The sequence below is a fragment of the Oncorhynchus keta genome, chromosome 12, assembly GCF_023373465.1.
Source record: "Oncorhynchus keta strain PuntledgeMale-10-30-2019 chromosome 12, Oket_V2, whole genome shotgun sequence".
NCBI lineage: Eukaryota > Metazoa > Chordata > Actinopteri > Salmoniformes > Salmonidae > Oncorhynchus > Oncorhynchus keta.
Window position 1 is genome coordinate 4,598,992 of NC_068432.1, and position 24,282 is coordinate 4,623,273.

The window sequence follows — 24,282 nt, forward strand, 5'->3', positions numbered from 1 at the left end:
GATGGTCGTCCTTCTGGAAGGTTCTCCCATCTCCACAGAGGAACTATGGAACTCTGTCAAAGTGACCATCAAGTTCTTGGTCACCTCCTGACCAAGGCCCTTCCCCGCCAATTGCTCAGTTTGGCCAGGTGGCCAGCTCTAGGAGGAGTCTTGGTGGTTCCAAATGTCTTCCATTTAAGAATGATGGAGGCCACTGTGTTCTTGGGGGCCTTCGAGGCTGCTAAAATATTTTGGTACCCTTCCCCAGATCTGTGACTTGTCACAATCCCTTCTCAGAGCTCTACAGACAATTCCTTCAACCTCAAGGCTTGGTTTTCGCTCTGACTTGCACTGTCAACAGTGTGACCTTATATAGACAGGTGTATGCCTTTCCAAATCATGTCCAATCAATTGAATGTACCACAGGTGGACTCCAATCAAGTTGTAGACATCTCAAGGATGATCATTGGAAACAGAATGCACCTGACCTCAATTTCGAGTCTCATAGCGAAGGATCTGAATAAAGTATTTTTGTTTATTTTTTATATACATTTTCAAACATTTCTAAAAAAACTGTTTTTGCTTTGTCATTGCAGGGTAGTGTGTGTAGATTGATGAGGAAGAAAACTAATTTAATCAATTTTAGAATAAGGCTGTAACGTAACAAAATGTGGATAAAGTCAAGGGGCCTGAATACTTTCTAAATTCAATAGTTCACTAAAGTGTATTGCAACGTACTTGTCGTCTACTAGTCTTCCTTCTAAAATCTCTGACTAAATTGTTAAAATGTCTGTCAAATTTGACTGCATCCATATAATGTATACCACATTGTCAGTAAGTAAATGTTCAATGTTTACAGTATTATGTTCAATAGAATCCACCAGAATCTGAGGAGCTTTTGTCATCCAGCGTTTGTCAGTACATTTACATTTACATTTAAGTCATTTAGCAGACGCTCTTATCCAGAGCGACTTACAAATTGGTGCATTCACCTTATGACATCCAGTGGAACAGCCACTTTGCAATAGTGCATCTAAATCTTTAAGGGGGGGTGAGAAGGATTACTTTATCCTATCCTAGGTATTCCTTAAAGAGGTGGGGTTTCAGGTGTCTCCGGAAGGTGGTGATTGACTCCGCTGTCCTGGCGTCGTGAGGGAGTGTGTTCCACCATTGGGGAGCCAGAGCAGCGAACAGTTTTGACTGGGCTGAGCGGGAACTGTACTTCCTCAGTGGTAGGGAGGCGAGCAGGCCAGAGGTGGATGAACGCAGTGCCCTTCAGTAGGCCTATTCTGTTGTTTTATGTACTCATTGAATATGACATCACAACACATGCTGTTTTATATGTTACAGGATAACAGATTAGTAAAATATTTGTCTTGGATTAAGTGTTTTTATCCTGGCAAACTTCAAATGGAGAAATTATGTGACTAAACTCAACAAAAATAAAATATCAATTATAGAAATTGGGGCAGAAAGACAAATTCAACTACATCTTTCATCGAATCAGATGGAAATGATGTTACCAATTATTTGAATGATTACTTCATTGGCAAAGTGGGCAAACTTTATTATAATGAAAGAAAAGTATTGTACGTTTGCATTTTTCAAAGTTAGTGTGGGAGAGATGGAAAAATGATTGGTATCGATCAAAAATGACAAACCTCCTGGCATTGACAACTTAGATGGAAAGCTACACAGAAAGGTACTGCTGTAGATAGCCACTCTTAACGGCCATATATTTAATCTGAGAAAAATGCTTTCCTCAGGCCTGGAGGGAAAACAAAGTAATTCCGCTACCCAAGAATGGTAAAGCGGACTTTACAGGTTCTAACAGCCGAACTATCAGTTTGCTGAAAGGTCAGCTGTTGGAATAACACATATGGAATCATGTCGTAACCAGAAAAGTGTTATATTTTAGATTCTTCAAAGTAGCCAACCTTTGCCTTGATGACAGCTTTGCACACTCTTGGCATTCTCTCAACCACTGTCATCAAGGCAAAGGGTGACTACTTTGAAGAATCTATAATATTAAATATATTTAGACTTTTTTGGTTACTACATGATTACATATGTGTTATTTAATTGTTTTGATGCATTCATTATTATTCTACAATGTAGAAAATAGTCAAACTAAAGAAAAATCATTGAATGACTAGGTGTGTCAACTTTTGACTGGTACTGTACATTTTATATTTGGTTAATTTACACATCTGCATTTTCCTATTTTCTGTATATTTGCCTGTCTCTAAAGCATAATAACTGTATGTAAAGTAACTATTAATGCATCCATTCCATAGTCTACGTGTTTATTTTTGATAATCCACTCCGTTTTTGTTTAGAATTCCAGGTTATTTAACCTAAATCTATTAGTATTTCCAATATGTCCATTTTCACCATATTTGACCTTTGACCCATTAAAAATGGCCTTAAAAATCAACATTTCACGGGACATCAGGCCTAACTATGTGTACCACCTCATAATTGTTTTTAAGAAGCACATTTTTTTCAAGCACTTTTTCTCTGTTGACTGGTCATTATCAGGCCCACTCAGAGGAGTGGACAGAACCAGAGTAAAACGTGGAGTGGAGCTGATGTGCAGGCTGCCTGAGATCCCCCATCCCCTAGAACAGGAGAAACACAATTTTTCCCTTTTTGTGGAATTGATTTCCACCCTAAACCCTTTAGTGGATGACCTACATCATTTAGCTACATTTCCAATATACCATAATTTTGATACATTTCCAAAATAAATTTGTTTTTCCTTTTTGTTGGAATCTTGCCACTTTGTGTTTTATGGTTACAGTGGTTCCCAACTGGTCACTGCTAAATGAACCTGAAGTTATTAAGAGTCAAGGTGCTCTGACCCTCCACCGGGTGGTGTAGTCGGTACTTTGTGACATATGTTAGTCCTGCTGTTTTTCATATTTTATAGGTTTAACAAATTTGAGCTCCAGCACGTAGTACCTTTTTCTCCAGTCCGTACATTCTAATTGGTCATTTCAGTCCATTACCGTGGGTGTAAAACAATTCTTCAAAGGCATAACCATACAGCCATCTAGTTACAGGTATTGTCCTCTGATTCACTGTTGGCCAGGATTCTGTGAACCACACTTGAACACAGTTCAGAAAGGGAATTGTAATGATTAACCTTCACTTTTAATGGCCTTCCAATACATTAGCACTACGGAGTGGAGTAATTCAAGATGCGTTAATACTGTATGTTATCTTAATGCCTCCAAGTGAGGGGATGGCCCATAAAAGGAGAGAGCTCTGATGTTTAATGTCAATGTCAGATGGGGACAGATGCTATCCAACAACACTACAACAACCTCCGGAGCAGCTATATGGTTCAGGCAGTTTGCTTTAAGTAAAGAAGTTTCTTGACTATAAATAAAGGTTAACTGAACACAGCACCAATATGAGAGATTACGATGGAATTACAGCTTTCTTGGGAACATGGGGACCCTTTCAGCAGACAATCTTCTTGGCATTGGCCATCAGCATCCTGCCCAATGGATTTACTGGTATTTATATAGTGTTTGTAGGTGATACCCCGCCACATGAGTGCTTTATTCCTGAGGATTATAATGTCAGTGACATGTGGAGAAATGTGACCATCCCCATGGTGACAACGAATGGTGTGTCACAGCGTAGCTCGTGCTCAAGACTCAAACTGGAGACGGTTAAAAACTACTCTCGCCTGAATATCAATCCAAATGTGGATATCAACGTGAGTGAAATTGAGCTGGAGAGTTGCTTGGACGGTTGGAAATACAGCAAAGAGGTCTACCAGTCAACATTTGTCACGGAGGTGAGAAAAAATGTATTGCAAATCACTGCAAACATGATTGACTATTACCAAGCACCTAAAAAATGTGTGTATGATAAAAAAAAGAGAATGAAATGATAATATGATATATATATATATATGATTTAAAAAATGATGATAATGATAATGTGCATGATAGACATCCAATGCTTACAGAAACAAAGATTTGCAGTTACAGTCAGAAAGGTGCAGCTATACATCAAAATGTATCTTGATACAAATACAAGATACTCTAAATTCAATTTTTATTCAACCAAAATACAATATACTTTTGCAAAGTATTGTATTTACATAAAATACAGGTATGTTGAGGTATTTTGTCATTTCGAAAAACACAAAATAGATTTGCATTCACTACAGCAACATTCTCAGTAACAGTAAAAAATAAAACACTTTTTATTTGCTATGACTGTGAAATGTGCTTGTATGACAACCTTAGTTGAATGCACTGACTGTTAGTCACACTGTATAAGACCCACTGGGCTAAAAACTGGTACACGTCATTTCAACAAATAAAATCGGTGTGATGATGTTGTATCAATGTGGAAAATTGATTTGGATCAGGGACATCAGGGAATTGTATTTTTTTCTATCCAACTCTTTAACCTAAAACCAATGACATGGTGACATTCTGCTGTGACCAAAATGTAAATGTAAAAATGTACAATTGCTGTCACGCCCTGGTCGAAGTATTTTGTGTTTATCTTCATGTATTGGGTCAGGCCAGGGTGTGGCATGGGGTTTTTGTATTGTGGTGTGTTTTGTCTTGGGGTTTTGGTGTTGGTATTGGGATTGTAGCTTAGTGGGGTTATCTAGCAAAGTCTATGGCTGTCTGGAGTGGTTCTCAATCAGAGGCAGGTGTTTATCGTTGTCTCTGATTGGGAACCATATTTAGGCAGTCATATTCTTTGAGTTTGTCGTGGGTGATTGTCCTTAGTGTCTTTGTTCCTGTTGCTGTGTTAGTTGACAAGTATAGGCTGTTTCGGTTTTCGTTACGTTTTGTAATGTTTGTGTTAATTCGTGTTTATGTTTGTTGATTAAACATGGATCGCAACCTACACACTGCGTTTTGGTCCGACTCTCCTTCACCACAAGAAAACCGTTACAATTGCACACTGGGTATTATTATTGACTCATTCACATCCTAGTGCCATCAGACTTCTGATACCAATGCAGGGTGAAAAGGGGCCACAAAATTGTGAATCACAAAAAAATAAATGGTATAGAAAATGATTTTGTATTTTCAAATACAAATTACAGGTCTCGAAAGTATCTTGTTTCAAAATACATTGGATTGTAGTTCATACAAATACAATGACAAAATGATCAAGTGTAATTTTAAATATGTATTTCAAATACATGTAACAGAAATACTGTTTAGAGGTCGACCGATTAATCGGAATGCCCGATTAATTAGGGCCAATTTCAAATTTTCATAACAATCGGAAATGGGTATTTTTTGACACCGATTTGGCCGAATTATTATTTATTTTTTTTACACCTTTATTTAAACTTTATTTAACTAGGCAAGTCAGTTAAGAACACATTCTTATTTTCAATGACAGTGGGTTAACTGCCTCTAGGTGGGTTAACTGCCTCTAGGTGGGTTAACTGCCTCGTTCAGGGGCAGAACAACAGATTTTTACCTTGTCAGCTCGGGGGATTCAATCTTGCAACCTTACAGTTAATTAACTAGTCCAACGCTCCAACCATCTGCCTCACGAGGAGCCCGCCTGTTACGTGAATGCAGTAAGAAGCCATGGTAAGTTGCTAGCTAGCATTAAACGTAATCAATCATAATCACTAGTTATAACTACACATGGTTGTTGATATTACTAGATTATCTAGCGTGTCCTGCGTTGCATATAATCGATGCATTCGCGAAAAAGGTCTGTCGTTGCTCCAATGTGTACCTAACCATAAACACCAATGCCTTTCTTAAAATCAATACAAAGAAGTATATATTTTTAAACCTGTATATTTAGCTAAAAGAAATCCAGGTTAGCAGGCAATGTTAACCAGGTGAAATTGTGTCACTTCTCTTGCGTTCATTGCACGCAGAGTCAGTGTATATGCAACAGTTTGGGCCAGCCTAATTTGGCAGAATTTTACATAATTATGACATAACATTGAAGGTTGTGCAATGTAACAGGAATATTTAGTCTTATGGATGCCACCCGTTAGATAAAATACCGAACGGTTCCGTATTTCACTGAAAGAATAAACCTCTTGTTTTCGAGGTGATAGTTTCCACATTCGACCACATTAATGACCTAAGGCTCGTATTTCTGTGTGTTATTATTTCATAACTAAGTCTATGATTTGATAGAGCAATCTGACTGAGTGGTGGTAGGCAGCAGCAGGCTCGTAAGCATTCATTCAAACAGCACTTTCGTGCTACATTGACACAGTGAAGAGGTAAAAACGACCCAACAAACAAGTTCTGTCACTCATGTCATCATCAACTATGACCTCATGAGGTTGAAGCCCATCTCCTGATCCTCTCTACAGAACCACCTGACTTAACTAAGCAACAGGGTTTCCAGCAGCTCTTCGTTGTGCTTCAAGCATTGCGCTGTTTATGACTTCAAGCCTATCAACTCCCGAGATTAGGCTGGTGTAACCGATGTGAAATGGCTAGCTAGTTAGTGGGTTGTGCGCTAATAGCGTTTCAAACATCACTCGCTCTGAGACTTGGAGTGGTTGTTCACATTGCTCTGCATGGGTAACACCGCTTCGAGGGTGACTGTTGTCGATGTGTTCCTGGTTCGAGCCCAGGTAGGAGCGAGGAGAGGGATGGAAGCTATACTGTTAACACTGGCAACACTAAAGTGCCTATAAGAACATCCAATAGTCAAAGGTTAATGAAATACAAATGGTATAGAGAGAAATAGTCCTAAAATTCCTATAATAACTACAACCTAAAACTTCTTACCTGGGAATATTGAAGACTCATGTTAAAAGGAACCACCAGCTTTCATATGTTCTCATGTTCTGAGCAAAGAACTTAAACGTTAGCTTTCTTACATGGCACATATTGCACTTTTACTTTCTTCTCCAACACTTTGTTTTTGCATTATTTAAACCAAATTGAACATGTTTCATTATTTATTTGAGGCTGAATGGATTTTATTGATGTATTATGTTACATTAAAATAAGTGTTCATTCAGTGTTGTTGTAATTGTCATTATTACAAATACATTTAAAAAATCGGTATCAGCTTTTTTTGGTCCTCCAATTTTTGGTCCTCCAATAATCGGTATCAATATCAGCGTTGAAAAATCATAATTGGGTGACCTCTAATACTGTTACAGCACAGTACATTGTAGTTACAGTCCCCTAATGTATTCATTTGGACAGTGAAGCTAAAACGTTTCATTTGGCTCTGTACTCCAGCATTATGGATTTGAAATAACATGTTTCATATGACGCAACACAATCTGTGGAGGACTCGTTTAAAGAGAGAGTGATGAATCTGCATAGAATAACTGAGGGAAATTAATTGATTCTCCACAAACGATCATGGGCTACACAAGATTTTTTGATGATCATCCATGAGGTTTTCCTGAACTTTCTAATACCTTTCTGATGCAAATCATACCAAAGCATACTTCCTTCGGGCTCACATTTGCCATTACCTGATTTGACATACAGTATATTGTGCTATAACTTTTATTGAGATTATAATAGTGACTAATAAAGTCAGATTCGAAAGATTCGTCAAATTATTTTACACATTTGTTTCTGATACCCCCAGGTGTCCTAAAATAGAAAATCAGATAATCAAATAGCTTGATGGTCTATGTTAATGGTATCTTAAATATGAATCCATTTTATATCATGTATGAATCTATTTGACTTTGTGACTCCTCAACCCCCCTTCTCCGAAGGGTATAGCGGCTCACCCAGTGATATTGTTTTACAAAAGCGGCTCCCTCTGTAACGACTTCCGCCGAAGTCGGTCCCTCTCCTTGTTCGGGCGGCGGTCGATGTCACCGGCCTTCTAGCCACCGCTGATCCACTTTTCATTTTACATTTGTTTTGTCTTAGTCTTACACACCTGGTTTCACTCACCAAATTACCTGTTTATTATTTAACCCTCTGTTCCCCATGTTTGTTTGTGAGTGATTGTTTATTGTATTTCCGGTCCATCATTTTGTGTGCTTGTGATGTTACTTTGTACATTTGTCATTTTGAGTAAAAGTACGTTGATTACTCATATTCGCTGTCCTGCGCCTGACTCTCTACACCAGCTACACACAGGACACTTACACCCTCAGAAATACTACAGACTACCACTGCCCTACAGGTACAAATCAAAGGATTCTACCTTAAACAGTGCGCCCAAAGAAACAAATGACAGAACTCTGTAACCGGATGGTTCTTCATGACCAACATCATATCGTAGGAAAACGTTATCCTGTCATTAAAGCTTCTGTCAATTGGGCATGCTTCTAGCAAGGCTTTGCGGTGCTAATTGATGCTTATGTCAAAGATGAGCATCAACCCATTAATACTTATGTCAATACATTGCATTCAATATGAAAAGTCTCAACCAATTGACGCGTATATGAATACATTTGCAGTCAATGGATGAGTGTCACGAGGTTAACACTTATGTCAATATATTGCATTCAGCTAGCGGCCATATTGAATGACGTTGGCAGCAAAAACGAGGCGCAAGGAAAGAAGGGAAGACAGTGACGACGCTGGGGTTCGCGGCCTCAACGAAAGCCCAAAGAACAGCACCAAGAAAAATAAATTGGGGGGCACTTGGGGTGGTCGGCAGGGCCGAGGAGTGAACCAGGGCCAATCTGGGTGAAGATGGAGAAATTGGAGGAGAGTGAACGGAGAGTGAACGGAGAGAGTCAGAGACCGTCAGTGAGTTGATGGAGAAATTGGAGGAGAGAGAAATGAGAGAGTTGTTGTGTTGGTGTATGTTGCACGACATTCGCCCTAAGGAGCGTGTCATCAGTTTGATGCCACCTGAGTCAGCTCTCTGTACTCATCCTGAGGAGCGTGCTAACAGTCTGTTATAAAATGTGCCGGCTCCATGCACCAGGTCTCCAGTATGCCTCCACAGCCCAGTACGTCCTGTGCCAGCTCTCCAAACTCGCCTTGAGGAGCATGTCACCTGTCCGATACCATGTGTGCCGGCTCTATGCACCAAGTCTCCAGTACACCTTCACAGCCGAGTATGTCCTGTGCCAGCTCCCCGGACTCGCCGTGCGAAGTGTGTCATCGGCGCAGTTCCAAGGCCGGAGCCTTCCTCCAGGCACGGCGTCCAGTCCTGCTCCACGGCAGGAGCCTCCCTCTGCGCTGGTTCCCAGCCCTGGTACTGTGTCCAGTCCAGCTCCATGGCCAGAGCCTTCCTCTGTGCCGGTGCCCAGTCCAGGCATGGCATCCAGTCCAGCTCCAAGGCCGGAGGCTTCCTCTGCACCGAAGTCCAGGTTAGGTCTGGTGTCCAGTCCCGCTCCATGGTCGGAGCCTCCCTCTGCGCCGGTACCCAGTCTAGGCACGGAGTCCAGTCTCGCTCCATGGCAGGAGCCTTCCTCGGCACCGGTGCCCAGTCCAGGCACGGCATCCAGTCCCGCTCCATGGCAGGAGCCTTCCTCTGCGCCGATGCCCAGTCCAGGCACAACGTCCAGTCCCGCTCCAAGGCCGGAGCCTTCCTCTGTGCCGGTGCCCAGTCCAGGCATGGCGGACAACTCAGCTCCATGTCCGGAGCCTTCCTCGGCGCCGGTGCCCAATCCGGGTGCACTGATTATCCGTTGTTCGGTTCTGAACCAACAGAGTAAAAACTCAAACGGACGACTAAGAAAATCTCAAACCAACTTTATTCATCCACTGGGCCATACAGCTGCAAAGACAAAGACAATTATATATATTTATACCCTCCTACTAGGCGGAGTCAACTCCTTGCACATCTAGACAGCCAACACATCTCTGTTGCTAGTCAGGAACTTAATTGGTTCCTCTCACTATAGTATAGTCATGGCTCTGCCTGATGCTAGAACCTTCGTGGGCGTGGAGGTATACTGTATGTGTGTGAAATAGAACTGTTCCTTCTTCATCTGACCTGACCTCGGGCCGAATTCCTCACCTCTCCCTAATCTACAAATGTCCTACCTTATCAGTGACTGAAACCAGACTGTTGCCCCTTGCCTCCCTCCTTGGGAGCCATGAGATTTAACAATAACATGTTTTGACAGAAGTTAAAACGTTCTGCACTCCCCCTTGTCTCACTCAGTAAAAGTAATCAATACATTATAGTATGATAACAAGAATTACTCAATTTCAAGCTAGAACCCAACAGTCCCTCCTTTTTTAATAGTAACTCCATACTGTTCAACTATATATAAACTTCTAAACTTTGAAAAAATGAACCATATTCTCAGTTGATTTGTATGTTTACACCGCTGAGACTTATAACTTATGACTTACTATGTACACTCTTATTCCCCTCCTTTTATACAACTGATCATGATATTTCAGCTGGAGCTTTTGACTTTCTCTTCCTAAGAGAGTGATAACAAAAGACTTGAAAATAAATAAAAACAAGTATTAAAAACACAAAACAAGTATTAGTAAAGCGTTAAGCTATAATCGTATATGGCAAAACACTGAAGTTTGATAACAGGACGATTCCTGCACTCCCTTAGCCTGACTCCATACCTTTGGGATACTGTTCCGCTGGGGTCCACAAAAATGAAGGCTCTATACACCCCACGCTTGTACCCAGACTTCCTCTTCTTCCTCAGGCCACCTTTGTTCCTGGCCTCTGGCCTTTTTTTAGATGTAACTTTTATTTAACTAGGCAAGTGAGTTAAGAACAAATTCTTACTTACAATGACGACCTACACCGGCCAAACCGGATGGCGCTGGGCCAATTGTGCGCCGCCCTATGGGACTTCCAATAACGGCCGGATGTTTTACAGCCTGGATTCAAACCATGGGGTCTGTCGTGACGCCTCGAGCACTGAGAGGCACTGCCTTAGACCATTGCTCCACTCAGGAGCAAAGATCATTCCATCTAACCCATAACACATTAATAACAACTGTTAGGTCACTTATAAAGTTATAAATGTACTATAACGTTTTCAAGTCAATTAGTCAGTTTCCCCCAAAAAAACTATTACGAATTCCTGCGCCTGTCTCCAATCATTTATACAACGTGACAGAATAACTGACCCTAAATGGAGACAGCTGGAACTGGCCCATCTGACGCAACTTCGGCCGCTGTAACTGGCACATCCGAAGCCGCCGCAACTTCGGCAGCTGCAACTGGCCCATCCGACGCTGCTGCAACTGGCCCATCCGACGCTGCTGCAACTGGCCCGTCCGACACTGCTGCAACTGGCCCGTCCGATGCCGCCTCAATTTCGGCAGCTGCAACTGATCCGTCCGGTGGCGCCGCAACTTCGGCAGCTGCAGCTGGCCCTCTGATGCTGACACAACTTTGGCAGCTGCAACTGGCCCTCTGATGCCGACACAACTTCGGCAGCTGCAACTGATCCGTCCGGTGGCGCTGCAACTTCGGCAGCTGCAACTGGCCCTCTGATGCTGGTCGTCCTCGAGGCCCGTGTCGTCCCGCTACTGGTGCAGCGCGTCAGGGGAGGGGTACGGCCCAGAGGAGTGGTGCTGGGTTCCTGCGGTGGACATCCTGGACACTTCGCTGACCAGGGATTTTCACCATCAGCTCCCTGACCGACCCGCACTATGACCGTGTGGTCACCACGAGGCCAGTGGTCACCCACACCGCATCCCTGTTGTCATCCCCGATTCCGTTCACGTCCGCTGCTCTTGCAGCGTGTCGGGGCAAGCACCAGTTCCGGAGGTCTATGTCACCAGCGTCTAGGCATCACTGAACTGTCTCATTACGCACACCTGATTCCAATTCCCCTGATTAGTAATTAAATGTCTCTGCCCTCTGTTCACCATTGTCTTGTCGGTTATTGTTCCCATGTCCGTTGGTCTGTGAGTACCTGTGCTTTGTTATTTCGGCTTTCGTGCTGCATGTATTGTGCACTTGTTATTATGGGTCTCGCCCTGTGTACTGTATTGTGAGTCTCGTTCCGTGTATTTATTAGAGTTTTTTCCTCGCTCTTCTGTTTGGGTTACTTCGATGTGTTTTTGTATACGCGTTTGTTTTGGGCTTCGTCCCGTGCCTTTTCGTGGCATGTTGTATATTTTGGGTGGATTATTAAACCCCCCTATTACGAATTCCTGCGCCTGTCTCCCAATCATTGATACAACGTGACAGGCAGTGTATGTTGCAGTTGTACTGCAATTACTGCATCCAGAAACTAACTGATGTGTTACTATGTTGTCTTGTCATCATTTTGCAATTATACTGTGATTATTTTTGCAGTTACAGCATACGACAGTTACTGGGATTCAGAATAACAGTTACTGTACTGTAACTGCAGTTTCACTTTTTGTAAAGGGTAGATAAAATACATTTGTGTAAATGTGGAAATATGTGTATTTTGCAGTGGGATGTGGTGTGTGATAACGCGTACAAAGTTCCTTTGACCACATCAATTAACTACTTTGGTGCGCTTGTGGGAACATTCATCTCTGGCCAGATGTCCGACAGGTCAGTACTGTATCCTGTCATACTGTATACTCTCATACTGTGACCCTCAGTGCTAATGGAGAATCATGTGAGACGTGACCTTGCATTCTTTTTCATCAATAGGTTTGGAAGAAAGCCAGCACTCTTCACTACTATAATAATCCAGGTTGTGGCCACATTCGCACAAATATTCTCCCCAAACTGGGAGGCATTCAGTATTATTTTCTTCTTTGTTGGTGCTGGATCAGTCTCCAACTATGTCATAGCGTATGTTCTTGGTAGGTTGAAAATAAGCATTCCTTGTAAGTACTGTATCTCTTGTACATTTGGTGAATTTACTGAACTTGCATATCTGGTCCTAGGGACAGAAATACTGAGCCCTGGAGTTCGAGTGGTATTCTCCTCTCTCGGAGTTTTCCTGAGCTCTGCGATTGGCTACATGTTAATGTCACCTGTGGCATACTTCATCCGTGAGTGGAGGTGGTTGCTGGTGCCCATGGCAGGCTCTGGACTCATATACATCCCTCTATGGTGGTAAGCACAATTTATCCCCACAAAAATGTATTTCCCGCAAAACCTTCTACTTAGTCAATGATCTGTGGCCTCTTCTTTCAGCAAGGTGCATTACTTCTTGCATACTTCATTAGCCTGACTGCACAAAGGGCTTCAGTTTAGTTTTTTATGACTGTGTATGAATTGGTATAGGGTCATCCCAGAGTCTCCCAGATGGCTGCTCTCTCAGGGAAGAGTTGAGGAGGCTGAGGCCATACTGAGAGACGCTGCCAGGAGGAACAGAATTGAAGCCCCAGAGGTCATCTTCACTCCCTCAGAGGTGAGCTACCTTACTTAGCTACAGTTTAGCTTACGTCATTTCATAAGATAAACTTCCTATGGATATGGAGTAACAAAAACCATCCACAGAAGAATTACAAAAGTGTTTATGTATTTGAATCTGATGTCAAATATATATTTTAGGTACCAATCCAATTGAAGTCAAAGTCCGTTTTTGCTGCAGTACATAACCTGAATGAAGTAGATCAACCAATGGTAAATCATTTGAGAGGCTAATGCATTCCTTCCTGTTTTATGGCGTAATCCAGGTCATTCATCAGAATACTCTAGTTAAGGTTTCTGATGTGTTTTAACCAATGCAGTGAATCACTGCAGAATAACAAACGTGAGATAGATGGTGGACTCTGTGCTAACGGAGATAAAGGATATGCAGGTGATAGAATGCAGGGGCAACCTTCCCATTCATCACCATCTCTAAGACATGTCTTGAGACATATGAATGCGGCTGCCACTGTATTGAAGACATTGTACGCAGTGTATCATAGTGCACTGCGCTTTATTACGAGCGATATGTTGGCTGGCCCTCTTTGAAGTCTCATAGACTGATGCATTCAACTGTTGTTGTTGATAAAGCCCCGCTGCATACATTTCTGCCTTAACTTTCTTCATTGTTAACTTAAAGACGTTCTGTACAGGATACCAGACCCGGTCTCAGGGATGACTAACTCTGGAGATCCCCCTTCTATTTCCAATGAGTTTGGTATATCTGCTCTTAGTAAAAGAAATTGCATCATTGTCACGCCCTGACCTTAGATATCTCTGTTTTCTATATATTTTGGTTAGGTCAGGGTGTGACTAGGGTGGGTACTCTAGATTTTGTATTTCTAGGGGGGTTTGTATGTCTATGTTGGCCTGATATGGTTCCCAATCAGAGACAGCTGTTTATCGTTGTCTCTGATTGGGGATCATATTTAGGTAGCCATTTTCCTCATTTGTGTTGTGTGATCTTGTCTATGTATAGTTGCCTGTCTGCACTATTTGTATAGCGTCAAGTTCCATTTGGTTCCGTTTGTTGTTATGTTAGGTGAGTTTCAAATTATGTGGAACTCTACTCACGCTGCGCCTTGGTCTCATCATTATGACGAACGTGACAATCATGTGTGGAATGATCTCCAACGTTCTTAAACATTTTAGGAATTGGTGCCTCTAGGGTGTTTCAGAAAGCTGTTGGGGGACGTTTTATCTTGAAGAATGTGTTTTTTTTATGATTGTATTTTGCTTTTTGTGTATTGTGTGTAATTACGTGTATTTTGTGTATATGAATGTGTAGTTTAATGTGTACATTGTATTTTTATGTGTATTGCGGTGCTATACAGGGCTTATCTGGAATAGAGACCTTGGTCTCAGCATTGACTCCCTGTCAATGTAAAGGTTAGATAAATCAAAATGTAAAAAATGTAAAATAAGACATCTTAGAAATAAGACATTAAGACACTAACTCAGTTACATTTTTTATTTGGGGCTATGGCAGTCAATTGAAAAAACAGTATTTCTGTCTTCTCAACTCACTATCACATACTTTTAATGTGGGGCTAAGACAGTCAATTGCAAATTAGTCTTACATAATGTCTCATATCTCACCACTACTAATGAGATGGGTGCGTTTGATGCATGTCGGGTCGGAGCTTCTCAAAGTCAGGGGGCGTGGTCGACAGTACGCACCTCATCTCTGCTGTCACATTCAACCTGGATTGATAATTGGTTTTAATGCAGACGAGAGCACTGGATCCAGCTTCACACAGATACTGTATGAGCCGACGAAGGGTACCAGGACTTTTAATGCTCACAAGGAGACGGCAGGGTATTCCCTTTGAGTCAGGAACCAAAACTCCTCTGTCGTGACCCGTGAATGTGTCATAAAGTAACCGCCACCGCCACCTGGTGGAAAGTTTGCGCACCAGGACTCTAAAGATTCAGGTTCAGACTGGCCAGTTGGGAACCACATCAGTGACCAAAAACACAAGGAGGCAGAGCTTCAACAAACAGTATAGATTGTTGGGGGGAACAGAGGTAGGTACAAATTTAGGCCACACACAAATGGCCGAAAGTGAAATTTTATTCCACAAAAAGAAAAAAAAGTTATTTCTTCAGTTTAGGGGGTGGGGAAATCCATTCATGGTTTTCCTTCTGCTCTGTCCATTCCAGAAACACCCCCGGTGGGTTAGGCCTGTAAGCACAAATAAATGATGTGCAGTACAATGCTACACATTTAACTTTGAATATATGGTTAGAATAAACCAGAGTCTACTCATTAAAATGAGAAATCCGTTCATTAAAATCCAGTCCAATGGAAAAGAGTTAAACTGTGAACGCCCCTGTTACTCCAGTCTGTGTTTTCCATCAATGTGGTCAGAGCTCCGCCCCTTTTCCAGTTTCTGAGATCCTCCCCCTTAACCCATCTTCCTCTACTTTCTTCACTGCCTCAGCATATGACAACTTCTGCTCTACTCTAACCCTGGAAACCTCAACCTGCCTCTCTTTTGCACGAGACATTTCTGATCCCAAGGTCCATGGGCACCCCTACAATTAACACATTCCACTACTTTCCCCAATACTACACATTCCTTTGTCTCATGCCCTTCTGCACATTGCTCATACCTTGGACCTTGAACCCTCCCTCCTACACACTGCTGCCAGTACGCTTGAAACCTGTAACATCTTAATGTATTTGGCACATACGCTCGTATAGGATAACTTATATCCTAACTTCACCTTGTCAGGCAAAGAATCAACTAAAGAACATACATTGACTCTTCTGTTTCCCCACTCTCGCCACCCTGTCTGTGTCACATCAAACGACGAGCATCACATAAACAGGGAATCTTTGCCGTAAGCTGGTCAACGTTTATATCTACTGCTACCCCAGTTATCTTTCATTGGTTCCCTTTTCTTGCCCCCATTTGTTCGAGCGCATTCTTCCTCTGCCCAACAGAAACACAAATCACACAAAATGCGCACACACAAAAAAAGAGTGAGAGCAAGCCATTTCCTGGTAGAATTCAAAACATTTTATTTAGTCATATCATGACTCTCCACTTTTCGCCGCCTGTCCTCGGGTGCACTTTGCAACTACTTTAGGCCCATGTATTTTTCTCACTGTTGGAGTTGGGAGGGTTGTCTTCCCATGTTCCTCCTTGGTGACCGTCTGGGCTATTGGACATCGGTCTGCCCCTGGTTCTCCACCGGGGTCTCTCGTCAGGGGCATGCTCTGGAGTACCTTCCTCTGTTCCATAGCATCAGCCATTGATAAGACATGGTTTGGATTTGACCATATTGGCTTAGTCTTCCTCTGGGCATCCTTCCCCACTTTTCCACAGGCAGAGGTAGATTTTTCAGGGGGTAGACTCACCAGGTCCTCTATGGATTTATGAAAAGTTTTATTGCACACATGTTCAGGTTAAGATGTTACATCCACCTCGACTGCCCTTTCCTTTTCTGTGTGCATCTTGGCCATTCCAACGTGGCCATTTCTCCCATGGATTTGGCTGCATACTGATGCTTTTCTGGGTCCAAAACCTGACGAGTGAGTACCCCATTTTTGAGCTCTAGACTAGCCCTCTCCAATAGGAGGCGGCGCACAGCTGCAGTCTCCCAGTTATTTTCTTCATCGGCAGGTCTTGCCCCTTGGGCAACATATGGGTGTCGACGTCTGAGGGTGGGATCTCGTTCTTGTAGCTCCTCCCAGTGCTCAGGGTCCTGGCCCATTTGGACAATATTCACCATGGTTGGTTCTGTTTGACAAATGAGAGGTACCAGAGCATCCCAACATAATCCAATGACATTCATTCCTAATATGGGTAGATTTCCAGGGTTATGAATTTGATTTCTTGAAATCACAAAATCTCTGTTCCTCAACACCAAGGTCTTTACCTCTGCCAGCACATACCCTACATAGGGGATTTGCAAACCATTTTCTGCACTCAACGTCAGCTGACCAAGGTCCTCCTTGGGGCCAATCTCCTGTGAGGGTGTTAAAACAAGCTTCTGTCATCAGGGCAAGTTGAGATCAAGTAAGGATTAAAAGGTTCACATTTATTCCATTTGAATGAGTTCAACTTCAGGGCATGTGCCTACCAAACTTGGCCTGTAGGTATAGTCTTGCTTGGGCCCTTCAAGCCTTCTCCTGTCATAGTTGCCGCTTCAGGTCACGTCAAAAAATAAACAATCATACTGTATATCCATTGTTTTGTAAAAAAAATTGCTCAAGCCCATTACATTTGGTTGGGAATCATTGATGGACAGCAATAATTCAACCTTGCCTCTGATTTTCAATTCTTGCCCTGACTTCTAATGAGGCCATATCACCCTAAATGCAGCATGGCCAATGCAGACGTCAGATTGACCATACATCCAGATGCACAATGCACTTCTCTCTCCAGAATGTGCGCTCACCCGCCAATCTGTGCACATTCATTGTTTCACTGCATTGTGTGAATTGTTTGCATTTGATTGTTAGTGTCTATCAATTCCCCATTACATATATCAGTTTAAGTTTAAGTAGTACATTCACAGTTAATTCATGTAATTTCTAGTCTACAACGTTTATTACTTTGGTTACGGTTACGGTTTAGCTTTAATGCATTCAATATTATTATTCCAGTCTTCCGTTCTCATTGTCGGAGTGGACACATTGTTTGCAGAGTGCACAAACTATGCTCCACTTGTGAGAAAGTTTTGGGTTTATTTAATTCCATTTACGAGTTCTGTCAATTTAGTCATTGTCTTTGTTTGGAGCGTTCCTGTCGATGTTGAGAAACACAGACGCATAGAACTAGGCCTATAAGCTACAGTACCTGGCCCGCGGGCAAATTTAAGCATATACATGTACCCATTTGGGGATCTGATACTATTTGTCATTGGTTTAACACACCACCTCTAATGACCTGTGGAGCTTCTCAAAGTAATGTTTTCTTCACCTTAAACAGCAAGGAAACAAAGTGTGTTTTTACCAGGGGCGCATTGGAGTCAACATCCCGGGGGAACGCTTTCGACCCCTTGAAGAGTCCATACCCCCATGAATTGAGGCTATTCTGAGGGCAAAAGGGGGTGCAAATCTTAGGAAGAAGCATCTAATGTTTCGACACTCAGTGTATATATATATATATATACCACTCCACACATTTCTTGTTAACAAACTATAGTTTTGGCAAGTCGGTTAAGACATCTACTTTGACACAAGTATTTTTTCCAACAATTATTTACAGACAGATTATTTCTCTTATGATTCACTCTATCACAATTCCAGTGGGTCAGAAGTTTGCATACACTAAGTTGACTGTACCTTTAAAAAGCTTGGAAAATTCCAGAAAAATATGCGATGGCTTTAGAAGCTTCTGATAGGCTAATTGACATAATTTGAGTCAATTGGAGGTGGACCTGTGGATGCATTTCAAGACCTACCTTCAAACTCAGTGCCTCTTTGCTTGACATCATGGGAAAATCAAAAGAAATCAGCCAAGACCTCAGAAAAAGATTGTAGACCTGCACAAGTCTGGTTCATCATTGGGAGCTATTTTTAAATGCCTGAAGGTACCACGTTCATCTGTACAAACAATAGTACGCAAGTATAAACACCATGGGATGTGTTCTGTCTCCAAGAGATGAACGTACTTTGGTGCGAAAAGTGTAAATCAATCCCAGAACAACAGCAAAGGACCCTGTGAAGATGCTGGAGGAAACAGGTACAAAATGATCTATATCCACAGTAAAGCGAGTCCTATATCGACATTACCTGAAAGGCCGCTCAGCAAAGAAGAAGCCACTGCTCCAAAACCACCATCAAAAAGCCAGACTATTGTTTGGCCATAATGACCATCGTTATGTTTGCAGGAAAAAGGGGAAGGCTTGCAAGCCGAAGAACACCATCCAAACCGTGAAGCACAGGGGTGGCAGCATCATGTTGAGGGGTGCTTTGCTGCAGGAGGGACTGGTGCACTTCACAAAATAGATGGCATCATGAGGAAGGAAAATGAGGTGGATATATTGAAGCAACATCTCAAGACATCAGTTAAAGCTTGTTCGCAAATGGGTCTTCCAAATGGACAATGACCCCAAGCATGCTTCCAAAGTTGTGGCAAAATGGCTTAAGGACAACAAAGTCAAGGTATTGGAGTGGCCAACACAAAGCCCTGACCTCAATCCTATAGAACATTTTTGGGCAGAACTGAAAAAGTGTGTGCGAGCAAGGAGGCCTACAAACCTGACTCAGTGACACCAGCTCTGTCAGGAGGAATGGGCCAATATTGTGGGAAGCATGTGGAAGGCTACCCAAAATGTTTTACCCAAATTAAAAAATGTAAAGGCAATGCTACCAAATACTAATTGAGTGTTTGTAAACTTCTTGACCCACTGGGAATGTGATGAAATAAATAAAAGTAAAATAATAAACAAATCATTCTCTCTACTATTATTCTGACATTTCACATTCTTAAAATAATGTGGTGATCCTAACTGACCAAAAACAAATCATTTTTACTAGGATTAAATGTCAGGAATTGTGAAAAACTGAGTTTTAATGTATTTGGCTAAAGTGTATGTAAACTTCCGACTTCAACTGTGTGTGTGTGTGTGTGTGTGTGTGTGTGTGTGTGTGTGTGTGTGTGTGTGTGTGTGTGTGTGTGTGTGTGTGTGTGTGTGTGTGTGTGTGTGTGTGTGTGTGTGTGTGTGTGTGTGTGTGTGTGTGTGTTAAAATGTTGTCAAGCGCTTTGCATGTCTTCGTGACGACATGGCACAAAATGTCATGGTGTGTAATGAGACACAGTCCATGTCTCGAGACAAGTCTTAGAAATGTGTTTTAAGATGACTCAAGACATCTTGAGACACAGGGGATGGCTGGGTATGAATTTACTCTTAACAAATGTCAACCATTATGCATTTTGCTTTTTAAAATGACGTATCCTGATGATGACTTACCCACATATCACCAGGTAGAAGATGCTCTGGCCATGAAGGACATGAAACACAACATTCTGGATGTCATGAGGAGCAGCAACATGCTCTCAATCACAGTTCTGTGTTCCCTTCTGTGGTAAGTCCTAGCAGCTGAAGTCCTAAACAATATCAATGGCTCTGAATATGACTTTGTTTGTGCCTGTTCATCATGCTCAATAGGCTCTGTATCTTTGATTTCCCTTCTCTGCAGGATGATAATCTCCTGTGGTTACTTTGCCCTAATTTTGAACACAAACAACCTCAATGGAAATCCCTATATCAACTGCTTCCTGTCTGGAGTTGTAGAAGTGCCCGCCTATTTCATCGCCCTGGTGCTTCTCAGATACTGTTCCAGACACTTATGCCAGTCCTCCACTCTCTTCCTAGGTGGCACTGTTATTCTCTTCATTAACATTGTCCCAACAGGTAAAATGAATTGACAGTCTCAGAGGGAGTCTCATTTACAGATATTTATCACCCAGTTTACACCTGGCTGTCTCTCTATGTTTCAGATCTCCCAGGAGTGGCAATCTTTCTGGAGATGGTGGGGAAGTTTGCCATCACCGCAGCATTCTGTGTGGTGTACGCCGTCACGTCGGAGCTCTTCCCCACCGTGGGTAGGAACATGGCTATGGGGACGTGCTCCATGGCAGCACGCACAGTCACCATCCTCTCCCCCTTCATCATCTACCTCGGTAAAACCTGACTCATGGTCCCTTTCTTTGATCAGTGGAGATGAACAAGATTGACAATGTCTCTCACTGTGAATTTGCTTTGCTGATATTCAGACCCCTCCCTTGGAACTGAAAACGTATTGATGTTGTTATTTGCAGGAAATTACTACAAGTACCTCCCATACATAGTTATCGGTAGCCTGGCAATATGTGGGGGTCTGTGCTGCTTCAGTTTACCTGAGACATACGGGAGGGTGTTGCCAGAAACCATCTCACAGATGCAACAAATCAAAGGGTAAGTTTGACTGTCCGTCCCTCTTTATGTCCATCCGTATAAAATATGAATGAAGAATTGTTTCAAATACGTGTTTTTTGTCTGTTCTACAGGTGTCGATGCAACACAGACCAAGATACCAAAAACATTGATAGCAAATCTGAGTTTCGGGAAGGAGTCTAAATTGTTTTCTCTTGGATGTGTATTAAAACTAAAAAACAGTATTCCGGATTGAAATTATTAGCTATCTTTTACTTTATGAAATTGTACAGTGCATTCGGAAAGTATTCAGACCCCTTGACTTTTCCACATTTTGCTACATTAATAATAATATATGCCATTTCGCAGACGCTTTTATCCAAAGCGACTTACAGTCATGTGTGCATACATTCTACGTATGGGTGGTCCCGGGAATCGAACCCACTACCATGGCGTTACAAGCGCCATGCTCTACCAACTGAGCTACAGAACCACATTACAGCCTTATTCTAAAATTGATTAAATTGCTTTTTTTCTCTCATCAATCTACACACAACACCCCATAATGACAAATCAAAAAGAGTTGTTTTTTTTGTTGAAAAAGATATCAACATATACTGAAATATGATATCTACATAAGTATTCAGAACCTTTATACAGTACTATGTTGAAGCACCTTTGGCAGCGATTACAGCCGTGAGTCTTCTTGGGTATGATACTACAATCTTGGCACACCTGTATTTGGGGAGTTTCTCCCATTCTTCTCTGCAGATCCTCTCAAGATCTGTCAGGTTGAGCGTCGCTGCACGGCTATTTTCAGGTCTCTCCAGGGATGTTCGATCAGGTTCAAATCCGAGCTCTGGCTGGGCCACTCAAGGTCATTCCTAGACTTGTCCAGAAGCCACTCCTGCGTTATCTTGGCTGTGTGCTTAGGGTCATTGTCCTGTTGGAAGGTGAACCTTCGCCCCAGTCTGAGGTCCTGTGCGCTCTGGCAAAGGTTATCATCAAGAATCTGTCTGTAATTTTGTTCATCTTTCCCTTTAATCCTGACTAGTCTTCCAGTCCCTGCCGCTGAAAAACATCCCCACAACATGATGGTGCCACCACTATGCTTCACCGTAGGAATGGTGCCAGGTATCCTCCAGACGTGACTTTTGGCATTCAGGCCAAAGAGCTCAATCTTGGTTTCATCAGACCAAAGAATCTTGTTTGGTCTGAGAGTTCTTTAGGTGCCTTTTGGCAAACTCCAAGTGGGCTGTCATGTGCCTTTTACTGAGGAGTGGCTTCCCTCTGGCCACTCTACCATTAAAGCCTGATTTGTGGAATTCTGTAGAGATGATTGTCCTTCTGGAAGTTTCTCCCATCTCCACAGAGGAACTCTGAAGCTCTGTCAGAGTGACCATCAGGTTCTTGGTCACCTCCTTGACCAAGGCCCTTCTTTCCTGGTTGCTAAGTTTTGCCAGGCAGCCAGCTCTAGGAAGTCTTGGTGGTTCCAAGCTATATGGGCAGTTCCTTCGACCTCATGGCTTGGTTTTTGCTCTGACATGCACTGTCAACTGAGGGACCTTATATAGACAGGTATGTGCCTTTCCAAATCATGTCCAATCAATTGAATTTACCACAGGTGGACTCCAATCAAGTTACAGAAACATCTCAAGGATGATCAATAGAAACAGGATGCACATGAGCTCAATTTAAAATCTCATAGCAAAGGGTCTAAATATGTATGTAATAAGGTATTTCAGTTTATTTTATTTTATATAAATTAGCAAAAATGTCCCATTATGGGATATTGTGTGTAGATTGACAAGGAACAAAATGCATTTAATCCATTTTATAGTAAGGCTGTAATGTAACAAAATGTGAAAAGAAGTGAATACTTTCTGAATGCACTGTATACTGCAGAAATGTTCCATATGCACAAAAAGCTTATTTATATCAAATTGTATACACAAATCTGTTTACATCCCGGTTAGTGAGCAGTTCTCTTTTGCCAAGATAATCCATCCACATGACAGGTGTGTCATATCAACATGCTGATTAAAAAGCATGATAATTACACAGGTGCACCTTGTGCTGGGGACAATAACAGGCCACTCTAAAAATGTGCCGTTGTGTCACACAACACAATGCCACAGATGTCTCAAGTTTTGAGGGAGCATGCAATGCAACAGTCATGCTGACTGCAGGAACGTCCACCAGAGCTGTTGCTAAATACTTTTATATTGTATTCTCTACCATTAGCCTCCTCCAATGTTGTTTTAGAGAATTTGGCAGTACGTCCAACCAGCCTCACAACCACAGACCAAGTGTATGGTGTCGCCTGGGCGACCGGTTTGCTGATGTAAACGTTGTGAACAGAGTGCTCCATGATAGGGTTATGGTATGTGCAGGCATAAGCTACTGTACGGACAACAAACACGATTGCATTTTATCGATGGCACAGAGATACCATGACAAGATCCTGAGGCCCATTGTCGTGCCATTCATCCGCCGCCATCTCCTCAGGTTTCAGCATGATAATGCACGGCCACATGTTTCAAGGATCTGTACACAATTCCTGAAAGCTGAAAGTGTCCCAGTCCTTTTCTGGCCTGCATACTCACCAGACATGTCACCCATTGAGCATGTTTGGGTTGCTCTGGATCGATGTGTACAATAGCGTGTTCCAGTTCCTGCCAATATCCAGGAATTTCGCACAGCCATTGAAGAGGAGTGGGACAACATTACACACAATCAATAGCTTGATCAACTCTATGTGAAGGAGGTGTGTCGAGCTGCATTAGGCAAATGGTGGTAACACCACATACTGACTGGTTTTCTGATACACGCACCTCCCTTTTTTAAAGTTATCTGTGACCAGGAGGTGCATATCTGTATTCCCAGTCATGTGAAATCCATAGATTAGGGCCTCACAAATGTATTTCCATATATGAACTCAGTAAAATCTTTGAAATTGTTGCATGTTGCATTTAGATTTTTGTTCAGTATATATAGCCAAGTTAACCTTACTCATTGTGTTTCTATTTGATAAAATCGTCTGGTACATGGCATATATTGTTATTCCTTTTTGTGTTTTACTTTTCTATTGCTCTATTTTCTTTCTCTCTGCATTGTTGGGGAGGGCCCGTCAAAGTATTGCACTGTTAGTCCACACCTGTTGTGACAAATACAATTAGTTTTGAA

The 24,282-nt window shown here is 42.2% G+C and overlaps 1 protein-coding gene across 1 annotated transcript in view; it reads left to right on the top strand.

Annotated features, from left to right (window-relative positions):
• Positions 1-24,147, top strand: part of LOC118391648 (solute carrier family 22 member 2-like) — a 127,625-nt gene extending 103,478 nt beyond the window's left edge. Inside the window, exons 9-16 of the mRNA XM_052457618.1 lie at positions 12,305-12,408; positions 12,511-12,921; positions 13,093-13,219; positions 20,166-20,266; positions 20,381-20,595; positions 20,682-20,864; positions 21,003-21,138; positions 21,231-24,147. Of these exons, the coding sequence (XP_052313578.1) occupies positions 12,305-12,408; positions 12,511-12,921; positions 13,093-13,219; positions 20,166-20,266; positions 20,381-20,595; positions 20,682-20,864; positions 21,003-21,138; positions 21,231-21,300 (1,347 nt within the window). The 3' untranslated portion in view covers positions 21,301-24,147. The remainder of the gene's footprint in view (positions 1-12,304; positions 12,409-12,510; positions 12,922-13,092; positions 13,220-20,165; positions 20,267-20,380; positions 20,596-20,681; positions 20,865-21,002; positions 21,139-21,230) is intronic.
• Positions 24,148-24,282: the final 135 nt, after the last annotated feature.